General features: G+C 48.2%; 8 protein-coding genes across 8 annotated transcripts; 4 read left to right on the top strand and 4 right to left on the bottom strand.

Annotated features, from left to right (window-relative positions):
* Positions 1 to 135: 135 nt before the first annotated feature.
* On the top strand, positions 136 to 573 carry N7466_009064 (DUF3759 domain-containing protein; the record flags this gene model as incomplete). The annotated part of the gene is made up of 3 exons (XM_057168453.1): positions 136 to 151; positions 214 to 348; positions 404 to 573. 3 exons carry the CDS (start codon positions 136 to 138, stop codon positions 571 to 573), a joined length of 321 nt encoding a protein of 106 aa, XP_057019084.1.
* A 1,084-nt stretch (positions 574 to 1,657) lies between these two features.
* N7466_009063 (60S ribosomal protein eL22) lies at positions 1,658 to 2,410 on the top strand (the record flags this gene model as incomplete). The annotated part of the gene is made up of 4 exons (XM_057168452.1): positions 1,658 to 1,675; positions 1,887 to 1,922; positions 2,011 to 2,207; positions 2,284 to 2,410. The coding sequence occupies 4 exons, from the start codon at positions 1,658 to 1,660 to the stop codon at positions 2,408 to 2,410; spliced, it is 378 nt and encodes a 125-aa protein (XP_057019083.1).
* Positions 2,411 to 2,787: 377 nt separating this feature from the next.
* On the bottom strand, positions 2,788 to 4,737 carry rex3 (putative RNA exonuclease Rex3; the record flags this gene model as incomplete). The annotated part of the gene is made up of 1 exon (XM_057168451.1): positions 2,788 to 4,737. One exon carries the CDS (start codon positions 4,735 to 4,737, stop codon positions 2,788 to 2,790), a length of 1,950 nt encoding a protein of 649 aa, XP_057019082.1.
* Positions 4,738 to 5,333: 596 nt separating this feature from the next.
* N7466_009061 (lipase ROG1 family protein) lies at positions 5,334 to 6,759 on the top strand (the record flags this gene model as incomplete). Its single annotated transcript, XM_057168450.1, has 2 exons — positions 5,334 to 5,389; positions 5,457 to 6,759. 2 exons carry the CDS (start codon positions 5,334 to 5,336, stop codon positions 6,757 to 6,759), a joined length of 1,359 nt encoding a protein of 452 aa, XP_057019081.1.
* Positions 6,760 to 7,336: 577 nt separating this feature from the next.
* On the top strand, positions 7,337 to 8,154 carry N7466_009060 (uncharacterized protein; the record flags this gene model as incomplete). The annotated part of the gene is made up of 2 exons (XM_057168449.1): positions 7,337 to 7,339; positions 7,390 to 8,154. 2 exons carry the CDS (start codon positions 7,337 to 7,339, stop codon positions 8,152 to 8,154), a joined length of 768 nt encoding a protein of 255 aa, XP_057019080.1.
* A 214-nt stretch (positions 8,155 to 8,368) lies between these two features.
* Positions 8,369 to 16,053, bottom strand: N7466_009059 (reducing polyketide synthase sphB; the record flags this gene model as incomplete). Its single annotated transcript, XM_057168448.1, has 6 exons — positions 8,369 to 9,743; positions 9,813 to 10,228; positions 10,290 to 10,574; positions 10,630 to 15,349; positions 15,406 to 15,939; positions 16,031 to 16,053. The coding sequence occupies 6 exons, from the start codon at positions 16,051 to 16,053 to the stop codon at positions 8,369 to 8,371; spliced, it is 7,353 nt and encodes a 2,450-aa protein (XP_057019079.1).
* A 1,842-nt stretch (positions 16,054 to 17,895) lies between these two features.
* On the bottom strand, positions 17,896 to 19,481 carry N7466_009058 (cytochrome P450; the record flags this gene model as incomplete). The annotated part of the gene is made up of 2 exons (XM_057168447.1): positions 17,896 to 18,320; positions 18,383 to 19,481. The coding sequence occupies 2 exons, from the start codon at positions 19,479 to 19,481 to the stop codon at positions 17,896 to 17,898; spliced, it is 1,524 nt and encodes a 507-aa protein (XP_057019078.1).
* An 802-nt stretch (positions 19,482 to 20,283) lies between these two features.
* Positions 20,284 to 21,658, bottom strand: N7466_009057 (phosphatidyl synthase; the record flags this gene model as incomplete). Its single annotated transcript, XM_057168446.1, has 2 exons — positions 20,284 to 21,235; positions 21,315 to 21,658. The coding sequence occupies 2 exons, from the start codon at positions 21,656 to 21,658 to the stop codon at positions 20,284 to 20,286; spliced, it is 1,296 nt and encodes a 431-aa protein (XP_057019077.1).
* Positions 21,659 to 21,908: the final 250 nt, after the last annotated feature.

Below are 21,908 nucleotides of genomic sequence, written 5' to 3'. Positions count from 1 at the left end.
GGAAAAGGTAGTTTCACAAGGGTGGCGCGGGGCTGAGGAGGGGTTATAAGGCTTGTGTCTCTCCCTTTCTCTTACACTCTCTTCATCCGCAACACTTTTCTCTCTACCCCCCCAAATCACATCACATCTATCAAAATGGCTTGGTTCCACGGTATGTGCCACACAATCCTTCTACACATGAAAGACTGTCCATGCCTAACACACTTATCACAGAGGAGAGCAACGAGGCCCGCGCCCACGAGGAGGTTACCCAGCGCCCCCACGAGGCCAAGTGGTCCCACGAGCTCATCGGCGGTGCCGCCGCCTACGAGGCCATGAAGGCTTACGAGCAGCACGAGGAGCGTGAGGGTAATTGGAATTCCACCCCAGGTCGCCAAAGTTCATGGACTGACATCTTTTATAGGCAAGGTCGAGAACCACGCCAAGGCCAAGGAGATCATTGCTGGTCTTGCCGGTGCCTTCATTGACCGTGAGGTCGAGACCCGTGGTCTGGACTTCGTCGACCGCGAGAAGGCCAAGCACCACGCCAAGCAGGCCTACGAGTCCCGCATGGAGGAGAGTGGCCGCTGGTAAACAGTCCCTTTTTCGAACGACCCACAATCAATACTTGGCGATTTCGGAGAATGAAGATTGAAGACATGGGAATACAATACAATACCACGATTGAATGAGATCATTTCCATGAACTGCTGTGAGAGTTTGTTTTCTAAAAAATACGTAGTCAAAGACGGGTTTCTGTTGGACAGCGGGGCAAGGACGCTGGGACAGGTCGCAGTAGAAGATTTTGGAAGCTTTGTAGATCATATTAAAGTAGCTTCGGAACTAGCCGATCGTCAAGCAGAGAAATAAAGGTTTAGCATATGTGGCCTGGGCAGCCACTAGACAGTACAGACTGGAAGAGAGGTGAAGGGACATATTTAGTACACAGCCACAGCATTAGCGCGCGCTACGCGCTACACGTAAACAAAGCCGTTCAATACTACTGGGTACGATGACGCATTTATTATTTTCTACAAGACTAAACTTCTTCTCCAAGCGACCGGGCAAGCCGATCAGTTGATGAAAAAGTGAGTTCGCGTCGATCGAGGGTAGTGTAAGCCCGATGACACTGTGCGACCAACATGCGCAAGCACAGAGGTTGGTTGCGAGATCCAAAAATGGGAATAATCAATGTGTTTCCCGTAGGAAACTTTCAGAGATTAAACTGAAAAGAACAGATACTACACTTGATCTAAGCCAATTGGCAAAGAGAGCTGGAAAAGAAAAAAGAAAACAGGAAATGGGGGAGAGCGGAACAAAGTATTTATACCCAAAAGTAAGGGGACCGTGCGCGTCTCTAGCTTACATCATCAAAGCAAACAAGCAAACAAGAGTGGGGCCACCGGGTCATGTGATAACCCTGCTGCATTTTCTGCACCTCACCGCCACCTCATTAGGGAGTCCTGTGACTAACGGTGAGCCCCAGCCCTAATATGACCCAAACGGGATAAGCGCAGCCCACGTCGGCGTAATTTTTGGATTTTTTTGCAGGCTCGACTAAGGGCTCCACCACGAAGCCCGACAGATCTTCTTCCGACCATCTCTCACGCCGGCGCAGGATATTTACCTCTTTGCGACCTTACCCTTTTCCGTCCCCATCCCCTCCCATCTATTCACAATGGCTCCCGTTGCTGCTGTACGTTGAAAGACACCCCGTGAACGCTTTGCTGTTCCTCCCCACTGGCTGTATGCAGCAGACCCATGCACCACCCAAAATGATGTCGGCCGAATATTGGAATATCTATTCGGCTGTCCAGACTTCTTCGTGGCCATGATCTGCTGCGACTACCACTGGGGAACTCGACATGTTGGAGCAGTAGGCTAATTCAGTTGTTTTCCGGTAATAGGCCCGTGGTCGCAAGGCCCAGAAGGTCACCCAGAAGGTACGTTGCTGCAATCTACGAAGAAAAAAAATCAACCTCCAATACAATTGGATGTTTTCAAGCCGGAGAAACTAACAATATACTACAGTTCATCATCAACGCTTCGCAGCCCGCGAGCGACAAGATCTTCGATGTCTCTGCCTTCGAGAAGTTCCTCCACGACCGCATCAAGGTCGAGGGCCGTGTCGGCAACCTCGGTGACAACGTCGCCATCAACTCCATTGGTGACGGCAAGGTCGAGGTTGTTGCTCACATCCCCTTCTCCGGACGTTACCTCAAGTACCTGTACGTTGATAATCACCCAATTCTCGGTAACATAATTGAATCGTCTTGCTGACTGGAGTCTTTTCTCTCTTTACAGCACCAAGAAGTACCTGAAGAAGCAGCAGCTCCGTGACTGGCTCCGTGTCGTCTCCACCTCCAAGGGTGTCTACGAGCTCCGCTTCTACAACGTCGTCAACGACGAGGCTGAGGAGGATGAGGAATAAATATTCAAACCCTCGACCAACTCTTGAATGATGATTGTCGATCGATTCCATCTGGATTATGTGCATTCCTCTTTGGCTTGTGATTTTTGCCGGACAAAAGTGTGAGAGCCGTGGAAGGTTGGATCGTGGATTTGTCGGGATAGACTAGCCCTTAATTGGGTTATGAAATCAAAAAAAGTTTATACCCTTCACACATTTTGCAGTCAAATTTCGTAGCATACCGTCAACTAGAGATCGTAGATTGTCCAGACATTTGCCGTAGAAGGGCGCATCTCTAGTGGAATAAATTCTCAAATCAACCCGTCATGTAAAAAGTCCTAATGTCATTCGCTGAAATCACAGTATTCAAAGTACTAGTACTAGTATGTAGTAGTATGCTATGTGGTGCCTGGGTTATTCCTTTTGGGACCACCGCCTCCCTGTGCTGCTTCTCTCACATCCTGAACTTTTTGTCCAGGAGGAGCAACTAGATTGTTATTTTGGAACTTCCATCCTTTCGCCTCCAATCTTTTCCATACAACGCCTGCCTTCACCCGCACCAAGTCACCCGTAGCAATCGAATCTTCCTTAGAATCGTGACCCTGATCTCCTCCCATTTGAATGTTACGGTCGAGAACCTTTTGTGCCAGGGCCTTGAGACTCATGCGACTGGGCAGCCGGCCTCTTGGGTGAGGGTAGAGAATCACGGTGTCAATGATGACAGGATGAATGATTCGACAAACATTGAGGTCATTATCGATTGCATGGCCAATCAAAGGTGTATCAGGTTGTAGAAATGTGAACAGAAGGGATCGCGCCGCAGCAGGGGAATCAACTACCTCCAGAGGTTTGGTGTCTTTCCCATTATTTTCTTGTTTGGCATTCGCAGTGCCATAAGGAATGGCAGACGCAAAATGCTCAGGGAAGACACCCGAATAGCGTGAGTTGAGGTCCAGCACCTCACCCATAGGCTTGACCAAGATGTCCAAGATATCACGACCCTGCGGCCAGGTGACAGCAGTCAGACGAATGAGCTCTAAACCCAAAGTCGTGTAACCCATTTCGCAGTCGAAAGAAACAGGATCTAGGGGTCCTTTATTTGGTTGTGCGGGTGTTTCTTCAAACTGGAGAATTGACGCAAGGCGCTTTACTTCTGACACTTTGAAAACATGAGTTTTGGCCTTGGTGCAGCCTGACGACGCACCTACAGGCTCAGTGCAGCATGGAAAGTATGCCTCTTGGGAGCCAGTGACGTTGTCTGTTTTTTTGCGCGTCGAATACATAGGTCGACTTGGATGATATGTGCACTGACCGCCGCTGGCCAATGCTCCATCCTCGCGGCGGCCTGGGAATACTTGAAAGCGTCCACCGCACCGATCACACTTTTCCCAGCCCTTAGACTCGATGACGCCCCTCTTGGCAGTTTCAACCTCCGTTTGGGTGGGTGCCTTAGTGACATAGCCAAACTCCTCAAGACCGGTCACTGGTGTGACAAGTGCAACTGCAAGAGCTGTTTCTTCCTTCATTGAGAGACCCGTAGTGATAGGCTTCAATAGCTTTTGCGTATTGGGTTGGACAGGTTGGATCTTGTAGTACCGGGAATTCAGATGAGCCATTACCTCCTGAGCCCATTCTTCCAATCCCATCTTCGTCAATTTTACGATCCGAAGTTTGATGATATTGGAGTAAACCCCTGGGTTATCTTTGGCTACCTTTTCCTCCTCATCCAGGGCCATTGTCACAAGCTCATCTTTGTTGAGGACGAAGCATTTGTTTGAACTGCCCTTGTCCTTGGCAAGTTTCTCATTGAGTGCTGACATGCCGGAATGCAGCTTGGTCAGAATGGCCGACCGGACCGCATGAGTTGCTGGAGCTTTGGGAAGCATGCGAGGATTGAGACTTTCTTTTGGCACCTTTCGCGGAGGAAGTTGGGAAGATGTACTCGGTTGAGAAGTGGCCGGAGCTTTTTGTTCTTGACTCGTAGTTTTAGAAGCTGTGCGCCCTGGCGGAGGAGAGACTTTCCGAGAAACCGATGATAGTCTGGAAATATCTGGCTTGACGCTTTGAGATTTCTGGTCTGCTTCAGTTACAGCCACTGGTGGGTGTCTTGAGTGCTCTCGAACAGGCACATGGATAGATGATATTGACTTTGAGCCTGACGATGAGGTGGCGCTGTCGACCTTTAGCCTTTTAGTGGTACGCTCATCGTCAACTGAGCTAGAAGCTCGTTTCACAACTATAGGCAGAGTGCTTGTCTGTGCGGTGTGCGAGAAAATGCAAGTGATGAGGCAGCATTGATTGACCTGAGGACAGGGAACCCCATTGAACAAACCCAGAGTTGTGAACATTATCGGCTGAAGAGCTCTGAGCTAGACCCTTCAAGTACAAAGTAATGTTTTGTGTGATATGATGAGATATTGCTCAAAGCTGTATCAAGAGATCATGATTGACTTTCAAAAATGACGATAGACTTCATGGGAATGTTTTCAGCTTGGTCCAGGTGCAGAGAAGCAAGCAACCTTCCAGTTGTTATGACTTGCAAATCATAGAGCTCGGGATGCGGACATTAGTATCACCGATTGCTTGCGAGATAGCACGGTCCTAATTGAAGATATATTAGACCTTCTTCCTTTCGGGCGAAATTGAAAAAAGAAATCAACAATAAAAAAAGTCACTTTAAAGAAGCAGGAGAGACAAATGGAAGTGAATGTTGTAGGAGAAGCCAAGCAGTCGATTGCTGAAGATTGGAATGCAAACCAAATCAAACTAGACACCCGAAAGTCTAGGCCACAAGCAAATGCAGACTGGTCTTATCGCCCGGCCTTATCGGATACAGGAACTTAGAGTCAGCCTTAACTCCGACGAGCGCAGACATGGCCTTTTATTTCGTCAGCCTGGCCTCTTAATTTTCCCTTTGCAAATAATCCCGTCACATACTGCAAAAATGTCAGATACCGAAGCTCCGACCAAAGCCGACCACCTCTGTGTCCTGGTGCATGGGTATGTTTGGTTCCCTTGGTTTGGGATGACGTCGGAATGGACACAAGCTGACCTGCTCTTTGACTAGGCTCTGGGGTAAGCCAGCACACCTTGACTACATGGCAGCAGCACTCAAAGAGAGATATGGAGAAGATCACCTTTACATTCTATGTCCAGAAGGAAATAGCGGCAACTTCACCTATGATGGAGTCGAAGTGGGTGGCGAACGAGTCGTGCATGAAATCGAAGACACCCTGCAAAAATTGGAGGCCAAAGGGCAAAAGATTACGAAAATTAGCGTTGTTGGCTACTCCTTGGGGGGTCTGGTCGCTCGATATGCCATTGGGTTGCTTCAGGCCCACGGATGGCTGGATAAAGTGGAACCAATGAACTTCACTACATTTGCCTCACCACATATTGGAGTGAGAACACCCCTTAAGGGGGTATGGGACAGCATATGGAATGGATTAGGCCCTCGACTGGTCTCGATTTCCGGCCAACAATTGTTCATGGTCGATTCCTTCCGCGATACTGGAAGACCCCTGCTTAGCATTCTCGCCGACCCAGAGAGCATTTTCATTCAGGGACTGAAGAGATTCCAAAATCGAAGTGTCTACGGAAATATTGTGAACGATCGTACCACGGCATTTTACACAACCCTTTTTACGAAAACAAACCCTTTCCGGGACCTCGAAAAAATTAATATTAATTATGTTGAGGGCTATGAACAAGTGATCATTGATCCTGAAGAGTTCCTGCTACCGCTCACACCCAAGGAACCCGAGACTTGTGCATCCGAAGCTTGGCAGCAAAGCAAAGCATTTCTACAAAACATGCCAATCTATCTGCTTATTCTGCTGCTGCTGCCTCCTGCTTCCACACTGTTCTGCATCAATGCCGCCATTCAAACATTCCGCAGCCAGAAACGAATTCGGCTTCACGTGGAAGGCAAAAACGGCGCGCTTTTTGGGAAGTACAAAGTACCTTTACTGGTGCGGGATATGCAACACGTCATGGACGAAGTATTTGAGAGTGCCAATGCTCGACAGGAGCCTGCCTATCTCTCTAGTTCTGACCTCGAGGCTTCTGACTCCCATGAGAAGAATACGGGGAAGGGAATGAAGTCCAACAGATTCAATTCGGATTCATCTACCGACTCCGAGTCTTCAGAAGCTGGATTTGTGGCGTCTCAATCCCCCAAGCTTGCATTGACACCTGGCCAATTCGACATCATTGATTCTCTGAATGACGTGGGTTTCCGCAAGTATCCTGTCTATATCCATAAGCACCGACATAGCCATGCAGCGATCGTGCATCGGATTCAAAAGGAAAGCCACAGTGAGGGCAAGCTGGTCATGAAACACTGGCTTGACAATGGTTTTATGGTATAATTTGCTTCACGCGGTATCATCTTGACTCATTCCACCATTACGAAATTTCGGCGTTATCTTTTGAAGACACTCAGCACTACATAGACACTTGTATACTACACGCGATAGACATTACATTCTACACAATATCATCTTAAACTTGATTCATGACGAAGTCTCTTTTTCCCTTTTCAAACCGACCTTTCATGCCCTAATTTTGTCTCATGAAACTGGAGAATGATGTCAAGAACTAGTACTGCATACCAACTTGAAGTTATAACCACAGTAAATAGTTCTGTCACCTCAGCTTGGGGTATGGCGGCCGATAGAGGCCATCCTATCGGCCGCCGCAGTTCATACATTATTGCTTTTTCATACTCTGGGCACTTATGTTGTTTCTGGTCAACAGCGACCAGTCTAAGCTTGATAACCCCACTGGTGCCTGATATCTTAGGCGCAGTACTCCGCCCTTCCATTGACACGCCCCCACGGGCCCACATAGTGCGGGAACAACTGGTCTCCTTTCTCCAGGGACCAGAACCAAAAAAAAAAACGCAGACCAGGTAATACAGCGTGACAAAAGCCCCCAATTGAAGACATGGTATGTGAAAATCTAGATTTCTCCAAATTCAATCCACTAAATCAATCTAGGCATTTCCCACAGAGGCAGTATACCTGCATGACGCTTCTCTGAGAACTCTGACTACAGAGATCCTGACATATCAACCCATCTCCTCGCTATCCGAGGATGAACAAGACCTAGCCAAGAACATCAGCTTAGATGAATCAGCCATGACAGTGCGCCAAACAATCCTATACCCCCAAGGAGGCGGCCAGCTTAGCGACACCGGCACCATCGCCGCCTTAAACCAAGAACCCAGCTTCACCGTGTCTCTGGTCCGCAAAACACCAGACGGAAAAATCATTCACTTCGGAAAGCCTAGTAACGGGGACCCGACTGCTTTCGCGGAGGGCCAGAGCGTTGTGCAGACGGTCGATGGCGCCAAACGGGACTACCACTCTCGGCTTCATACGGCCGGCCACATTATCGGCGTTGCAATGGAGATTCTCATGCCGAATATGAAAGAGCTCAAGGCTAATCATACGCCCAAAGAGGCGGGTATGGAGTATGAGGGACTTTTGTATAATGAGCATAAGCCGCTGATTCAGGCAAAGATTGATGAGTTGGTTCGGCAGGATTTGCCGGTTACTGTTTCGTGGTTGGATCCTGGCTCGATTGTGGATGATCGTGCTAAGCCTGGGGATGGTCCTGTTCGGATTGTTAGTGTTGGTGGACTCGACCAGAGTCCCTGTGGTGGTACCCATGTGGAGCGGACTGGTTTGGTTGGCTCGATCAGCATACGCAAGATCACTAGGAAGAGTGGGGTTAGCCGGATCTCATATGAAGTGAAATAGAAATATAAACTTTTAACTGTAATGTTACGATCACGGGTGCTGTGCGGCCATTACCCGATTCTGAGGTTCGACGTTACTGAAAAATTTAGGTCAACTGGTAATCCCCATTGATGCATTAGTAGGTACCTACTCAGTTGAATTTCAAGGTTGTATATTGATGAGATCCACTGGATGTCTGCACCTGGGTACTAGCTATTTATCATGTCTCAAGTGCTTACTCTTCAACACCATGGAGCACTTTAAGCATTCCGCGAGCAGCGTGCTCCCCAAGAGCATCAAGGCTACCCATTCCCAACAGCTCGAGAACACTGATATCGAATCCAAAGGTCAATTTCCACCACTGTCTCACTTCAATGGCAACAAGGGAATCAATTCCAAGATCAGACAAAGGGCAGGATGTCTGTAGGTCTTCTTCCGGCTTCAGCAAGAAGCTGAAGACTTTCTTTCCGATCTCCTTAGCAAGAAGACGGGTGGATTCGGGCTGCTCAAGCAAAGACTGGTCACTCTTGGCTGCAACAAGGAATGATTGTAGACCCTCGCTAGATGGGTATCCCGAGGCCTTTCCGTTATTGTCGTGATTGTTGAAGACAGCCAGTCGGGTATCCTTTTTCCAGACCGCACGATTTTTGGAATTTCTTGAAGTATCGTCTGTGCGAGGCCCAAGACAGAAGCCTTTTAAACCTTTCGAAGCACCTAGTGGTGAATTGTTCAAAGGAGATTGAACGGCTGCCTCTATAGCTTCAATCAGACCTTGTGATGAAACCGTCCAGTCTGCTGTCCCGGAATTTTTGAGCTTCTGCAGAATCGACTCGTTTTCGGCGACATATCCAACCTCTTCGACGGCGCCGATCTGGATAGAGCATGCGCGCAGGCCCAATCCCAACCTATAATTGGCAAAAGCATCCAAGAAGCTGTTGGCACCAGCATAGTTGATCTGGCCAGGTTGTCCAAGTAAGCCCGAAGTTGAACTGAAGAGGACGAAAAAATCAAGGTCAGCACCAGCGGACAATGAAGCATTGTGGAGATTCCAGGTTCCTTGAACTTTGGGATTAACGGCAGTGCTCCACTCCTCCATCGTCATGCGTGGGAAGCTCTGGTCAGCAAGCACCATGGACATTTGGAAGATACCCTTGAGCTGGCCTTGGGCCTGTGAAATTGCCTTGTTAACATCCTCAAGTCTGTCAACTCTGCCCTGAACAAAACTGGCGCGGCAGCCCATGCTAGAAAGTTCTTGGGCAAATTCCAAGTGCTTCTCATTTGAGCCAGCACTTCTTGAGAGATAGATTAGGTGCCGGGCCCCGTGTTTTACCATCCATGTGGAGATAAAACGGCCTAAGCCGCCAAGGCCACCGACAAGCAGATACGCACCAGAGCTATCGAAGCGCAAGGGCTTCTTTCGCTGCTGAATATTTTCTCCCAGACTCAATTGACCGTTTTTATCACGCATTGATACAACAATCTTCCCCAGGTGAACACCCTGTTGCATGTATCGGAAGGCGTCAAGAATCGCATCGGATGCAAAGACCTTGATAGGTCGAATGGGTTTGATGTGACGCTCTCGTGTCAGCTTGACAATTTCCTTGAGTAGCCTTCATCATGCAGTATGTTAGCTGTCCAACGCGATAAATCTAAGGGGCAGTTCCGCCAGTGACACTTACTCTTTTGCCATCTTTGCCCTCGTGAAGCAGATCTGGTCCAGGTCGACGCAGCAATAGCTACGGTTGTCTACAAACGTTTTCATATCAAGCTTGCCAGAGCCAACCAGATCTCGTTTGCCAATTTCGACCATCTTGCCGAATGGCGCAATGCATTGCCATGTTGCATGCAGCAACTCGCCAGATAGGGAGTTCAAAGCCAAGTCGACACCCTCACCATTGGTCTCTCGCATCACATCCTCAACAAATGAGGTATTTCGAGAGTTGAATATTCTGTGCCTAGGAATCCCAAATCTCTCCATAAGGTACCTGACTTTTTCCTCGTTGCCGACGGTTGTGTAAATCTCGGCTCCGGCCATCTGAGCCAGCTGGATGGCAGAGATACCAATTCCACCACAAGCACTGTGGATCATGACGGACTAATACGACGTCAGGGCTCAAGTACACGATACGTACGGACTCATAGTAGTTAGAACATACCTGTCCCTTTTTCAAGTTTCCAACGCTGAACAACGAGTGGATCGACGTCGCGAAAACGCATGGCATAGCAGCCGCGTCCTCAAAGCTCAAGCCGTCTGGAATGATTTCACAAAGATTCTCAGAAATCACAACCTTCGTGCCAAATGCACCTCGTGCAATAAACATGACGCGATCGCCGGTCTTCGTGTCTTTAACATTGGGACCAGTGCGTCGAACAATTCCGGCGCCTTCTAAGCCGAACCCATCTCCCGGAGACTCGAGAATGCCCATCGCACACAGAACATCCTAAGAATTCACGTTAAACATGTTAAATAATTATTAAAATAAGGCTTCAACCTACCTTAAAGTTTAAGCCGGCTGCATGTACTTCAATTTCCACGTCATCATCCTTCAAAGCTAGAGATTCCTGGTGGGTCCATTCCAAAGCGGCCAAGCGACCAGGCTTACTGGTACGAAGCGCGATCGTGTCATTCGGGTCCGATAACAGCAGTTCACCCTGCACTGAGAAAGAATGAATACGTCCAACGTGGATCGTATTTTCGACAACAGCGTATTCTAACTCCGGCTTGAGAGTGTCATCTTCCTGGCGGGCTTGAAACTTCTCAAACACATCAATGATATTCTCAATGGAGGCATCAACTTTGTCGACTTCGCAAGTAGCGAAGTCAGCCAGCAATTCATGGCGAATTGTCCTCGCAATGCCGTTGATTTGACCAAACCTCGGGTCCTGGCATTGCATCTGCAAAAGGCCAGTCACCCAGAGAATGCCGCATTTCTTCAAATTATCCACCAGCATTTTGAATAACTCAAACCGTTTATTGTCCAAGTCCTCAAAGAATGGGCCGTCGTCATCAAGTAGAGCGATCACATCTTGACCAACAGGAAATGGCATATCTTGCATGCCGCAATGGTGAACGGCATATCCCCGATTTTCCAAACTTTGTGCCATAGCGCTCACATTCTCTGAGCTGGAGAGAGTCAAAAGTGTGACACGCTTTTGGGGCAAGATCTCGACTGCCGGCCTAGCCGCAATTATGGTGTTCAACTGATGTGGAAATGGTGAATCAGGGACTACAGCATCAGGGATGCGGAATCCCGCGGCCTTGAGCTCAATCGCCCAGCGTTCAGGACTAACGTAAGGCTCGTCTGATCGGTTATCAGATTGCCCGGCCCACCAGCCGGGCAGAATTCCCCAGACATAGTTGGGCCATTTGCAGGTCGGGGTCAATTCATGAAGCAGCAACCAGCCGTTGGGGTCGAGCAGCTGTCGAATATTACTCAAACTGTCATTTAGAGAGCTTGTGGCATGAATGACGTTGGTAGCCAGAATCAAGTCGTACTTTCGGCCATCCAATCCCTGCATGGAAGGATCCTTGCTGATGTCTAAAGCAATGTATTCCATGTTTGGATACTTGCTGAAGCGCTCCTTGGCCGCAACGAAGAAACCAGGCGAGATATCAGTGAAGGTGTAGTTTGAATAGAGAGTTCTATTCTCAGAAGCCAACATCTTCAAGGTTTTGACGGTCGATCCACCTGTTCCGGCTCCAATTTCAAGGACACGCAGATTGGGCTTGCTGTGAGTCAAATGCTTGAAAAATAGACATTCATCGACTTGCTCCATAGAGACGTAGACATTATTCAATGTATCCTCGGAAAGCAGGATATCCAATGCCGCCTTTTCACCTGTGAATATCTTTTCAACGTTGTCGAAGACTTTCTGTACGGCCACCATGCAAGCATAATCGGTCGCACTCTGCGGCGTCTTGCGAATAATCTCCTTGACCCGTTTCTCAATTATGGAGTTATCAAGATTTTGCAGACCCTGAAGATCAACAGATTGAAGATGGCGCTCGATCCATGATCTGTAATTGTGCAGATGATCAATTGGGGTGTCCAATCCTGCAATGACACGTCCCGTATGGATCATACACAAATGAGTCAGCTCTACCATAGTAGGCATCGAGTCACTGCGGCCAATCAAAGGCTTTATCAGAGTACTGGCATCCAAAAATTCAATATCTGGTCCCCATTCTGCCCGACAAGTGGTGTCGCCAGCTTCGTTGGATTCTTGCTCGTCGAGAACGGATAGCCTGATTCCAGAGCTACGCAACACAACCTTGCCGCGGTTTGTGACGCATTTCCCACTTCCAATAATGGAACCATTTTGAGTGTAGGATGCAGAAGCACGGATCTGAACATCATCGTGGCAACGGTAGATGTACATCTCTGCAATGTTAGTAGGAACCATGATCTTAGAAGCGGGATCCGCATATCCTCTGGATGCAGCAACACTGAGCAGCTGCAGTGAGGCGTCAATCACTGTCGGATGCAGATAATAGCCCTCGCTATCTTTGCTGGCCACATATGATACCGCTCTCTGGGTTGTAGTGTCAGCCTGGACGTTGTCAAGACGTTGGAACTCAGGGCCAAAGTTGAGCCCAGATTTAGCCATTGACTTATAACAATGACTTGTGTCAACTTTGCGTACGAAAGAAACATGACTCTCTGCTTCTCCAACCTCTTCGCCATACCAGCTGGCCTCACCGAAGCAGTGCTTGGTCCAACTGGTTCCGTTGTGGGAAGCAATAGTGAACTCCCACCACTCACTATCAAGAGAGTCCGTCAAATGAATACGACGGAAAGAACTGGTAATTTCGACTGGCTGGCCTTCGTTCAAGACAAGAGCTGTGCTGATAACGACCTTGCGCAGCTTGAATGCTTCATTGACTCCGGTGAGTTGACGCACGGCTTCACCAACCATCCCAGCATATCCAGCGAATGGAAAGACGATATCCGTACCAACCTTGTGATCCCGAATCCATGGTGCGTTCTTCAGGTGGAAAATATTGCGGAAGAGAACATCAGAATCAAGACTCTCCACTACTCGAATACCCAAAAGATCGTGATGCTTGTGCTCTCGATTTCGGGAATCTTTGCTAAGCCTAGATTCGTACCAGAATTTCTTGGAGTGGTCCCATGGGTATCTTGGGAGGTCTGGCAGGGTCGAGCCACTGGCAATGAGCTTGCTCATATCTATGGTGGCATTGAGTACATACAGCTTTCCAATAGCTGTCAAAAATGATTCCAAATCATTCTGTTGGCGAAGGAATGCGGAGACGTAGGGAGAAGAGTCGGAAAGCTGGGCTTGGATTTGCCTCAAAGGACCAGAGAGAGCAGAATGAGGGCCAATCTCTAAGAACACCATGTTCTTAGAAACCTCATGCTGGATGATGGAAGAAACGGCATGTTTGAAAAGCACCGGAGATTCCAGATTCTTCTGCCAGTACCGGGGGCCAAGGCTCGAGCCTTGAGTGAGTACTTTCTTCTCAACACTGCTGAAGAACAACTTTGTTGGATTTTTGGCAGAGACCCTGTGTTCTATCAAGGCATGATAATCCTCGCCAATATCAACCATGTGATGGGAGTGGTATGCCTTGTCCACCTTCAGCTGTCTTGCGAGAATATCGGGATGAGCCTCTTTAATCTTGGTCACGACAGCTTCAACAGCTTCGGAGTCACCAGACAGAGTAACACTCCTCGGAGAATTTTCACAGGCAACTACAACACCAGGTTGCAAAAATTCTTGGACATCTTCAGATCCCAGGCCAATGGCCGCCATAGCCCCAGACTTTGTTTGAAGCATCGTGACCTGGCCACGTTGGAATGCAATTTCAATAGCCTCATTCGCTGTGATAGCGCCGGCAGCATATGCAGCAGCCACTTCACCACTGGAGTGACCTACGACAGCCGCAGGTTGCACTCCAAGGGAAGCTAAAGTGTCCACTAAAGCAATTTGAATGGCTGTGCAGAGTGGCTGGGATAATTCAGCCGAGCCAAGTCTGCTAGCATCGGGCAACTTTTGGAGCTCTTCCTCGATTGACCATTCCGGAGCATTTTGAAGCGTCTGCAAATGTGCATCAAGCGATTGAATACTTATTTTGAAGGTGGGATAAACATTGCTTTGGAGCATGCACTGACCCATCTGTGGCCATTGGGCACCCTGGCCGGTAAATACCATAACAATATTAGGTGTTCCTTCAGACTTTGAGGGTGCTGAGGTCGTGATGGTACCAATGGGGCTCGCCACAGCAAATGCACGATATGGCAAGTGCTCCCTTCTATTGGCTAATGTAAACGCTAGGTCGCCAATGCTGTCTGAGTTGGCTAGGATGTAAGATCTGTAAGTCTCGGCTAGTTTGTTCAGCGAATCAGCACTGTTGGCAGAGTAAACAAGTAGTTGAGATGTGGTGATTGATCGCTTTGGCCTTGGAGAGATGCCGAAGCTCTTAGCTGAATCCAGAATCACATGAGCATTGGTACCGGTGATACCAAAGCTGTTCACACTGATTCTTTCGCTTCGAGATGCGGGCCATGGTATTGGCTCTGTTGGAACCAAGAGTCCAGAGTCCCACGGAATATCCGGATTGGGCTTGTTGAATTTGATGTTCGGAGGAATGATAGATTTCTCCAGGGCCAGTACTGACTTGATCAGTGATGTGAGGCCTGAAGCTCCTTCGGAATGACCAAGGTTGGGCTTGACAGATCCGATCTGAATGCCACCGAATGGGCCAAAAACACGTCCAACGGCCTTAGTTTCAATAGGATCACCGACGGGTGTACCTGTGCCATGACATTCAAAAAATGCAGTCTGGGAAAAATCTGTTATGCCCGCCACCTCATAGGCGCGTCTGATCAAAGCCTCATGAGCAACATCATTAGGCATCATGATTCCACCTGGTCCTCTTCCGTCGTTGTTGGATGATGTTGCCCGGATGACAGCTCGTACTGGGTTTCCATCGCGGATGGCATCAGCCAAGGGTTTGATATAAACAGCTGAAATTGCTTCTCCACGAGCATATCCATTGGCGTCGGCAGAAAAGGTTTTACAGGAGCCATCTGGTGACAAGACTGCTTGTTCTGACATGGCCATTGTCATCTCTGGGCTCAAAATTAAGTTTGCTCCGCCAACAATGGCTCCTTCACAGTCACCTCTGGATAGTGCCAGGCATGCTTCATGGAGCGCAACCAAAGATGCGGAACAAGCAGTACGAACCACCATACTATTTGTTTGAAGTAAGTGGATGGAAAGGTAAAGAAAAAGCATTGACTGACTAACCTTGGGCCTGTCAGGTCCATCTCAAATGAGACACGATTTGCCAAAGTGAAATCTCCATATCCTGTTACACGGTACATGCCATGCTGTTGATTTTCTTTGGCGAACATTTCCTTCCAGTCTTCGCCAAAGCTTCCCATATAACAGCCAATTGGCCGTCCTTTCCAGTTGATTTCGCCGGCATCTTCCATGCACTCTCTGGCAACTTCCAGCATTTGCCGTTGATGGGGGTCCATATACTCAAGCTCTGTCTTGCCCATGCTGAAAAATGACGTGTCGATAGTAGCCATATCAACGCTCTCATCAAGGAAGTACCCATGTTGAGTCTTGGTACTAACTGGCTTTCCCGTCTTGGAGTGGTATGCACAAGCATTGTATCTGGAACTTGGTACTGGACCGCAGGCATCGCCCTTGGCAATCAAGAAATCCCATAGTTGTTGAGGTGTGTGTAATCCTCCCGGGAGACGTACTGACATACCACAGATGGCAATGGGGTCTGGGGGTGCGACTTTTGATGGATGGTTTCCATCCTGATCGCTGATCTCGTTATATGAGTTAGTCAGAGATCAACCAACCAATCCATGCAGTTTTCATGGTTCTCAATCAAGATCAGAGCTTCTCAACATACCCATTCAAGGCATCAGTGGTCATTTTCAATAAAGTCATCGATACAGATACGTGTAAATAGTATTCAGTGGGGTTTTGATGGTGGGGAAATATATGAGAGTCAAACCTTGGAAATTAGTAGAACTTATAGTCATGCAGGGTCCACGGGTATCATCTTCTGGTGGACACACCGCACGTGCCGCTCTAAATTTTGCAAGGTTTGTTTCAATGACAGCTGCAGGTCAGCTTGACAACTCATTGGAATAGAAGTCTAAATGAAAACATCAGCTCGCCTCCATCCTCCGTATTTGACATGCATGCCCATCGAACGGCCCCCACTTGTGACGCTAGCCTAGCGGTAATAAATAGCAAGACTAATCCACATTGCGTAACGTAAGAAGTCTATTACTCACGAGTCACAGCCTGAATGTATGATGTGGATCATGAAATGTTCATTATGATCAAAAATTAGATGAGGAACCGTGTTTGCTGTACTACGTTTGACAGGGAACACTTCCAGCTCGACAATGCAGGCTGCAGATTGCATGCATGGTGATGAATCATGGTATCTTCTCTCAAAGAGGAAATATTTGACTGATCAAGGGAAGAATTACCGATGGTTGGAAAATCTGGATAATCTAGGCGCAAAGAGTTTCCGTCAGTTTTAAGGGCCATAAGGTTGGAGCCTGCGCCCCGACTTTTCAATTGCCAACTGGGGGCAATCATGCGACGAAAAAGAAAAAAACATTTCCCGAAGACGTCCGAGTAGCAAAGGGGCCAGATGCCGAGCTATGAAACTCGAAAGCGAGCCCGGGGAGCCAAGAGACAAGACTCAAGGACAGTAAGGACAGTATTGCTTCTGTACGGCGGGATTACCCACACGGGGTTTTCCGCCCCTCATCTTCCACAATACGAAGGACAAAGTGTTTGTTGTTTGGCTTTTTCGTGTTGCCGGAAGTTTGTTTACTCGTAAAAAATCTTTGCTCATGAAGTCTCTAGTGAACATTGAATCGTGTCAGTGCCCAGATGGTCAGGACTCAGCACGAAACAGTATTCACTCAGCCCTGGAGATAGTCAGGCTCATACATGTACACAGTACACGTATTAATCAAGGACATATCAATCACGATTCACATTCTACATAGGCTCCGGCCCCGGGGGCGGTCAGTCGAACCGCGGGCGGGTTCCACAGCCCCCCAGGCCCCAGGCTGCGGCGGCCGATAGAGGCCACCCCTAAGTCACATCCCAATTTCAACTTTCCGACCGGCAGAAAGCAAATTACGAGTAATTCCAAATTCATATTAGTTTTTGAACTCCATTATGTTCAGCGCATGTACTATCAAGTCTATCCTCAAGTCTATCCTCAAGTCTATTCTCAAGTCTATTCAAACTCAAGTACATTCTAAAAGTGACCCGTATTTAGATCAAATCCCTTAAGATATTCCTATACATGATAAATACAATGCAGACGGGGAACAGGGCGGTGAAGTTAGAAATTGAAATTGGGATGTGACCCTTGGCCCTTGGTGGCCTCTATCGGCCGCCATATATGAACTCTTGATAGGGACCAAACTTGCCAATAGAGTAAAAAAAGATCATTCTAGGCTGGCTTGAATCTGACATTCTCCATACCCCGGATTTCTACATACAGATTGGCCCCCCGCCATCGCCACGTGGATTTTCCTTGCGCCCCTAGATTTGAATTAGTCTAACTTGAACGCACTCGAGTCTGGAGTCTGGACCTGCTTCGCGTAACCTGTGCTTCCCAGACGGCGATTTCCCCATCATATACACAAAAGAGACTACCCACCACGACCCATATGGTTATGAATGGAAATGAAGATGTTTGATTTTCAACTAGAATCTGGAAGCATGTTCTAGTTTAAATCAAGCAGGAGTGAGAGACACTTGTACTCCATTCTTGGAGCACAGTGTTAATGCCACTGATTCTTCCCATGCACCTGTGTCCCGACTTTCCAAGATCTCAAACTCTTGTGCCATCCGGACAATCACGTAGGCGGCTTCGGTCAAAGCATAACGTTGGCCAATACAGATGCGCGGGCCACCATTAAAAGGCAAATATCCCCAACGAGGCTGTAATTTCCCATCTTCCCAGCGTTCTGGGCGGAAATATTCCGCGTCGTCGCCATAGATGTCTGTTCGTCGATGCATTGCGTACACGCAGTATGTTACAAATGTGCCCTTGGGCACAAAGGTAGGTGACAGACCATCTTTGCCTCCCCCGAGCGGCAGTACGGTATCTCGAACTGCCTTCCTTTCGTTGCGAGGTACGACCGGGTGTAATCGTAGTGCTAAAAAGAGGAATCAAGTTAGAGATCGAAGAGCGTGTTGGAATGTACGAATTTTCACTTACATTCGTTCATACAACAATGAACATACTTAAGACTGCGAAGCTCCTCGTATGTTGGTGCCCGGCCTTGTAAGAAAGATATTTCCTGGCGTATCTTCTCCCATATTGTTGGGTTCTTGGCAAGCATAAAGAACAGGTTGCTGAGCAAACTGGCTGTGGTATCACGACCAGCAAGAAGGACATTCATCAACTCATCCAGAACCCGAGTTTTATCAAGCGTCCGTGATGCCAGTTCGTGTGCAAAAATATGTTTTTGGCGTTTTGAATCATCATCCCCTTCCTCAGGATTTTGCTTCTGTGCCTCGACAGCGCGAAATGCCTCATCAACGAATCGCTGGACGAAATCCCGACAGAAACGATTGGATTCGTCAGCCTTCGGGTCTTTGTGAAATACTTTCAATGGGCCGAGTGTTGCCCGCGTGATGATAGCATCCTGAGCATACCGAAATGCTTCGGCAAAGTCGGGTTCCGCTTGAGCCTTCTTCAAGGTGCCGACCGACTCTCCGACCAGGAACTCGGTCGCAGAATCGATAGTGTAGCGGAAGAAAAGTTCCTGCAAATCAACGATGGTCTTTCCATCTCGAGGGAGCAGCGCAAAGAGATCCTGGATCAAAGTTTCCAACACCGTCAGGTCGGCGATCTGGTCGCGCGTAAAACTGGGTCGAATAAGGGCGCGTGATGAAGCCCAATGCTCGCCATCTGTATCAAAGATGCCCTTTCCCAGCAGTGCTTTAAATGGCCCAAGCCGGAAAGCAAGTCCGTAATCATTGAATTTCAGCGACAGGATTGTTTTGATGTTTTCCGGTTCTATAGTCACGATTCCAGTGACGTGTAGCTTCTTCGTTGTGAATGTGTTACCGTAAATCGAGAAGAGCTCGGTGGTTCTATCGAGCAACTTATGCTCCTTATATGCGCGGGCAGTCCAAGCTATAGCGTCAAGTCCCAAGAAAGGATCCTTGTTGGCTGTCTTTGCAATCCTTTTGCAGCCTTGGGCGCGGGCGAATTGGCGGTGATTGAAGAACCGTCTGAAGGGCCCATATGCGATGACACATAGTGCGAACAGCACAAGTGCAAACTTTGGGGATAGCATCAAAGATATCATGTTGTCAATTCATGACAGCAGGACGAAAGAGAAAGGGAGCCATAGTTGAAAAGTAACCTTAAAAGCAGGTCTTCACTCTTGCGAAGGATTCAAAACATGGGAGCCTGGAAGGATTTGGAGGCTTACGTAAGACCAGAGATAACATTGGAAACAATTATGAACGCGTTGACTCGGGAGCATACATCTCCTGATCAAGGATAAAGAGACCAAACGAATCGAAGGATATAAGGATATTTGCTCTGCCGAGTATGCACGGAGCCAAGAGGAGTAGAGTCTGTAGAGAGGTATATGACCCACAAGTGACTAGGCCAAGTGGCCCGTGGGCCACCGTAAGAGGTACCACTGGTCCACTCCATAGTAAAAATCTCCAGAGGCTAGAAGGCTAAGCCAAGGCTGCAAGGCACCCAAAATAAGATAAAAACCATACGATAAGATACAAGGTACAAGATAAGATATCGCTTGAAAGCCTTGTGATTTTGCCGCTAAAAGAGTGTAGTGTGAGAAGAGGCTATTTTTACAAAACTACTTGGGAGGACGTGTCGGGTGATATTTGGATGAATGATTTCTATATCGTTTATCATATTGTTCATATGGTGCGGATAGATCTAAGCGGCACGGCATATGATTAAAAAAGCGCTGCGCCGGCAATTGCGGAGCAAACGAGGCGAAAAAAAAGGCTTGGCTGTCGTAAATTGGGAATCATGTTGACATAGATCGCCAAGAGCGCGACCATTGAATGGAGTCACTAGAAGAAAAGGGCCACCTCAGCCAGGAAGTGGCCGAGAGAAAAGAGAAAACCAGCTTAATTCCGCACCTCGCCTTTTTTATCAATTGAGAAATCATCTTGATAACGGCCACCATTGAGCTCTTTCTCATGTTCACGCTCAACGGCGAATTTGACTGCGTCATAAACATCTTCGCAAATCTTTCTCGGGTGGAAACGAGGAATGTCGCCGCCCTGGTAAACACCGGTCTTCACGAGAACAGAAAACCAATCATTCTCTGCAATTTCATTGAATTCATTGGTCCCGCGTACGTCCGACTCGGGAGTATCACCGAAGAAATAGACTGTGGCCGGAGGCTTGTCGATTCCATGGGTCTCACTTCGCCAGTCTTGTAGCAGGCGGGTGGCGAATTGGAAGGTGCCGATCTGTGGTTTGCCAAAGGCGATACTCTTGAGGTCCTTTCCTCCAGAGACAACCTTGTAGAGAGCCTCAAGGGAGGCTCGAAGGCCACCCATGCCAATGCGGGAATAGTCGTGAGATGTAGACCACACCACGTCATTGTGGGAGAAATAGACAGGAGGCCCGTCGTCGAAGGTTTCCGACCGTTGACCTAGGCGTCCTTCCTTTGACATGACGCAATCCAGGATGATTTGCTGGTCTCCGGCCCAGTCGCGACTATCCGCGAACACAAAGACTGCTTCCACTTGAGTCTTATCCAAGTCGAGCATTTTTGAATTGTTGTATTCCTCCTCGGTCAACTTTCGGAAGGGGGTGGTATCTTGTTTGGTCTTGATGATATCACCGGGAGTGATAACGTCCTTGAAACCGTATGCCTCTGCAACAATACGACACTTTTCGCCCTCGCCACCGACGACAAGGACGGTGTTGTATCGCTCTGCCATCTCGCGCATGGGAGTATGGCCGCAAATAAATTGGCCAGGATTAACTTCGATTCCAAGTTGTTTACTGAGATCCTCGCATCGCTCTGCTTCCGTTTTCCCACCACCATTTGTTAGGAAAATATATGGGCTGTTTGGAAAAATAAATAAATTAGTGATGTGGTTCAAAATCAAGTCGCTCGATACCAAGGGCAAAGTGGACAACTCACACTCTAATTCCAAATGGGTTATCACCATTGATATATTTCATAGCCTTCACGGCCTCAGGGATGGGCTGGCCACCCCGCATGAGGACGCCATCAATATCGAAGGCCAAAGCAAAATCGTCGCTGATGGTCATTGGCGGGGTAGAGAGGGGTGTGTCTGTTTGAAGACTGTCCTCCTCTGAGGAAATGATCTCTTGCTCCTGATTTTTAGTCATCTTGACTGGAGGTATGAAGTCACCATCCCCACTAGAAATCATCAGGCTTTGGTATTTAGATCCACCAGAGACGTCGGCCGGATCGGCGTCAACGGTGGTCCTTTGGGGATCCAATTCGGTATTGGTGGCCATTCTGAACTGTGAAAGGTGCGTGGCGCAGGAGAGTGGGTCTAAAGGCGGGTTCTGTGAATGTGTGATCGACGGTACCCCGGTCGAGACTTGGAAGAATCGATCCACTTCCAAACCGTTGTTGGAAGGTTGGTGATGCGTGATGCTTGATGCTTGATGCTTGATGTGAAGCTAGCAGCGAGAGAAATTCCACCACAAAGTTGGTCAAAAAGGTTGTTTGAAAAGAAAGCTCAAAGCGGGGGACTTGGGCCCT

This window comes from Penicillium verhagenii (assembly GCF_028828195.1).
Source record: "Penicillium verhagenii strain IBT 33310 chromosome Unknown utg000008l_segment0_segment0, whole genome shotgun sequence".
NCBI lineage: Eukaryota > Fungi > Ascomycota > Eurotiomycetes > Eurotiales > Aspergillaceae > Penicillium > Penicillium verhagenii.
This window is presented reverse-complemented; position numbering and strand designations above follow the sequence as displayed.